This window comes from Prenolepis imparis, unplaced genomic scaffold (assembly GCF_030444845.1).
Source record: "Prenolepis imparis isolate NDT839.2.m4 unplaced genomic scaffold, iyPreImpa1.0 SCAF_30, whole genome shotgun sequence".
NCBI lineage: Eukaryota > Metazoa > Arthropoda > Insecta > Hymenoptera > Formicidae > Prenolepis > Prenolepis imparis.
In genome coordinates, this window is record NW_028141188.1 from 79,520 (window position 1) to 82,054 (window position 2,535).

A 2,535-nucleotide genomic window follows, 5' to 3' on the forward strand; every position below is an offset into this window, starting at 1 on the left:
TGTAGGGTTATGATCATACGTTGTACTCTCATCGTACCAGTACAATACTAGAACGTAAATTTTCGTATCGGCTTCTCTCCCCCTTTTTTCCATATCTCGTCGCTTTTTTTTAAATTTTATAATATTACAGAAATTATTCTTTTAATTTTAATTAAATTATAAAAAATTGATTTATTATTATTATTTTAACACACATAATATATACATATATAATAATACATATAATAATTACATATATATAATAATATAATACACATAATATATAATATAATATAATACAATTTATAATATATAGTATAATTTATAATATAATATACATATTAATATATAATATTTATATAATTATAATTAATGATATATATATATATATATATATATATATATATATATATATTAATAATACACTATTTTAATAAAACTTAATTAGAAATTTCATATATCAATAAACACAAAGCAATAGTATTAACATAATGCAGCAATGTTTATAATTTTTCACACTCAACAATAATATATGTAATTGCAAAGTTACATAATAATGTCATATAATAATTACATTATTGAATGGGAAATTATATATAACATTGATATTATGTTATTGTTTGTAATAAATATATTAGTTAATATATATATATATATATATATGTATATATTATAATAATATATATAATAAATCAATAATATATGTAATAAATATATACATATTATAATATAAATATATGGACGCAGTTATGCAATATGGAACCAACCACCCAATTTTTTCAATTTCGAGATTTTTATTGCAAATTGTGCCTGATACATTCAGACACAATTTGCAATAAAAAGCTCAAAATCGAAAAAAATTGGTGATTGGTTCCATATTGCATAACTGCGTCCATATATACATATATATATTATATGTATATAATTATAAAAAAAATTATGAAAGGGAAAGGGCCCCATCCCCGCCCTTTCCTGTGAGGCACAACCAAATAATTTGCCCCTCCATACTTTATATTTACCTGAAACAGAAAAAAATGAATTAGAGCTGTGAGAACGGCCCCACCCCGCCGTTCTCTGTGAAGCACATCCAAATTTAATAATGCTACTGCTTCTCCAAAGTATAAAAAAACACAATTACAAACTTACCAAGAGTCTGATGGACTGCCAAAAAGCTGAAATTTGTCAGTTTCGCCGCATTCATCTGAAATAATTTGATTTATTATAAGAATTAGTAATTTTTTATTTGTTATTGTTATTAAGAATAAAATAACAAAAATTATTTTTTTTATATTATACAAGAGGTATCTCATTTTAAATAATGCATTGCTATTTTTCGAAAACCAAGGCTTCTATCAAAAATGTTTCATTCAAAAGTTGTATAAAAAAGTTTATATAAAAGTTGTTTTATATTTTTTTATTTACCGTTATCCTCCATCATATTTTCCGAGTCCTGCAATAGATTCACCTGTAGATCTTCGTTCATCTGCAGAATCTGGTCATCATTTGTGGTCATCAGGTCGTTCTGAATTCCATCGGCGTACTCAGCTATTTATGTCCTCGACGTCGTTGTTTTCCGCTCCATCCATGTCTTGGGTAATTTCCATGTCGGATTCCTCCGTGTGTTGGCTCTCCTCTTCGTTGGCGTCATCTGCTTTTTCCTGGATATCTTCAAATCTTGCATCAGTGTCCTCTTCCGATGAGTCGTCTATTCGCTGGCGGCGATTTGGTGGGAATTCCTCATCATTTTCTTCATGATTCGTTTGTCTTCGTTTTTTCTTATTATAACGCCATTTTCTGGTCTTAAGGCTTTTCAAAGCCTTTTCCATGGCTTCATAAAACTCAGAATTATTGGGATTGGGAAAATGCTTGTTGGCGTTTATGGCATCTGGAAAAATTCATAAGAAACATCTTTAGTTATCGTTATGTATTCAATGTAGAATATAAAGTTAAGGTATTTTTTACGAACCTTGACATGCTTGAGCGAAGCGACTGTCTCGCAATTTGCATCCCCCTGGTCCGGTTCTTCCATTTAATGTAAGGTGTGGCGATACTTCTTCAATTTTGAACATTCGGTATATTTACACTTGTAAGGGTACAAACAAAACGGAAAGCAATATAAACGTCTGCAGACGGTAACAAAACAGCGTTTACAGAATTAAAATTTCTCATAAAATGACATTATTAGCTGTAACATCAATTTTTAAAACTCGGTGTATTTACACCTGTAGGGGTACAAACGAAACGGAAAGCGGTACAAACGTCTGCAGGCAATTACAAAACGGCACCCGTATACAAAATTGAAATATCCCAAAAATGACATTATTAGCTCTAATATCAATTTTGAACATTCGGTATATTTACACCTGTAAGGGTATAAAGAAAACAGAAAGCAATACAAACGTCAGCAGACGGTAACAAAACAGCGTTTACAGAATTAAAATTTCTCATAAAATGACATTATTAGCTATAACATCAATTTTAAAAATTCTGTATAATTACACCTGTATAGATACGAACAAAATGGAAAGCAATACAAACGTCTGCAGGCAATTACAA

The 2,535-nt window shown here is 29.0% G+C and overlaps 1 protein-coding gene across 1 annotated transcript; it reads right to left on the reverse strand.

Annotated features, from left to right (window-relative positions):
• Positions 1 to 1,520: 1,520 nt before the first annotated feature.
• LOC145946939 (uncharacterized) lies at positions 1,521 to 2,048 on the reverse strand. Its single transcript, XM_083056694.1, has 2 exons — positions 1,946 to 2,048; positions 1,521 to 1,864 (listed from the first exon to the last, which is right to left on the reverse strand). Exons 1-2 carry the CDS (start codon positions 2,046 to 2,048, stop codon positions 1,521 to 1,523), a joined length of 447 nt encoding a protein of 148 aa, XP_082912820.1.
• Between the last annotated feature and the right edge of the window lie 487 nt (positions 2,049 to 2,535).

Excerpts from the sequence above, each read along its gene's own strand:
- LOC145946939 (XM_083056694.1), bottom strand. The coding sequence starts at position 2,048 with ATGTTCAAAATTGAAGAAGTATCGCCACACCTTACATTAAATGGAAGA. Across the intron at positions 1,865-1,945 it reads CTTCGCTCAAGCATGTCAAG|ATGCCATAAACGCCAACAAG; the intron begins GTTCGTAAAAAA and ends GAATTTTTCCAG.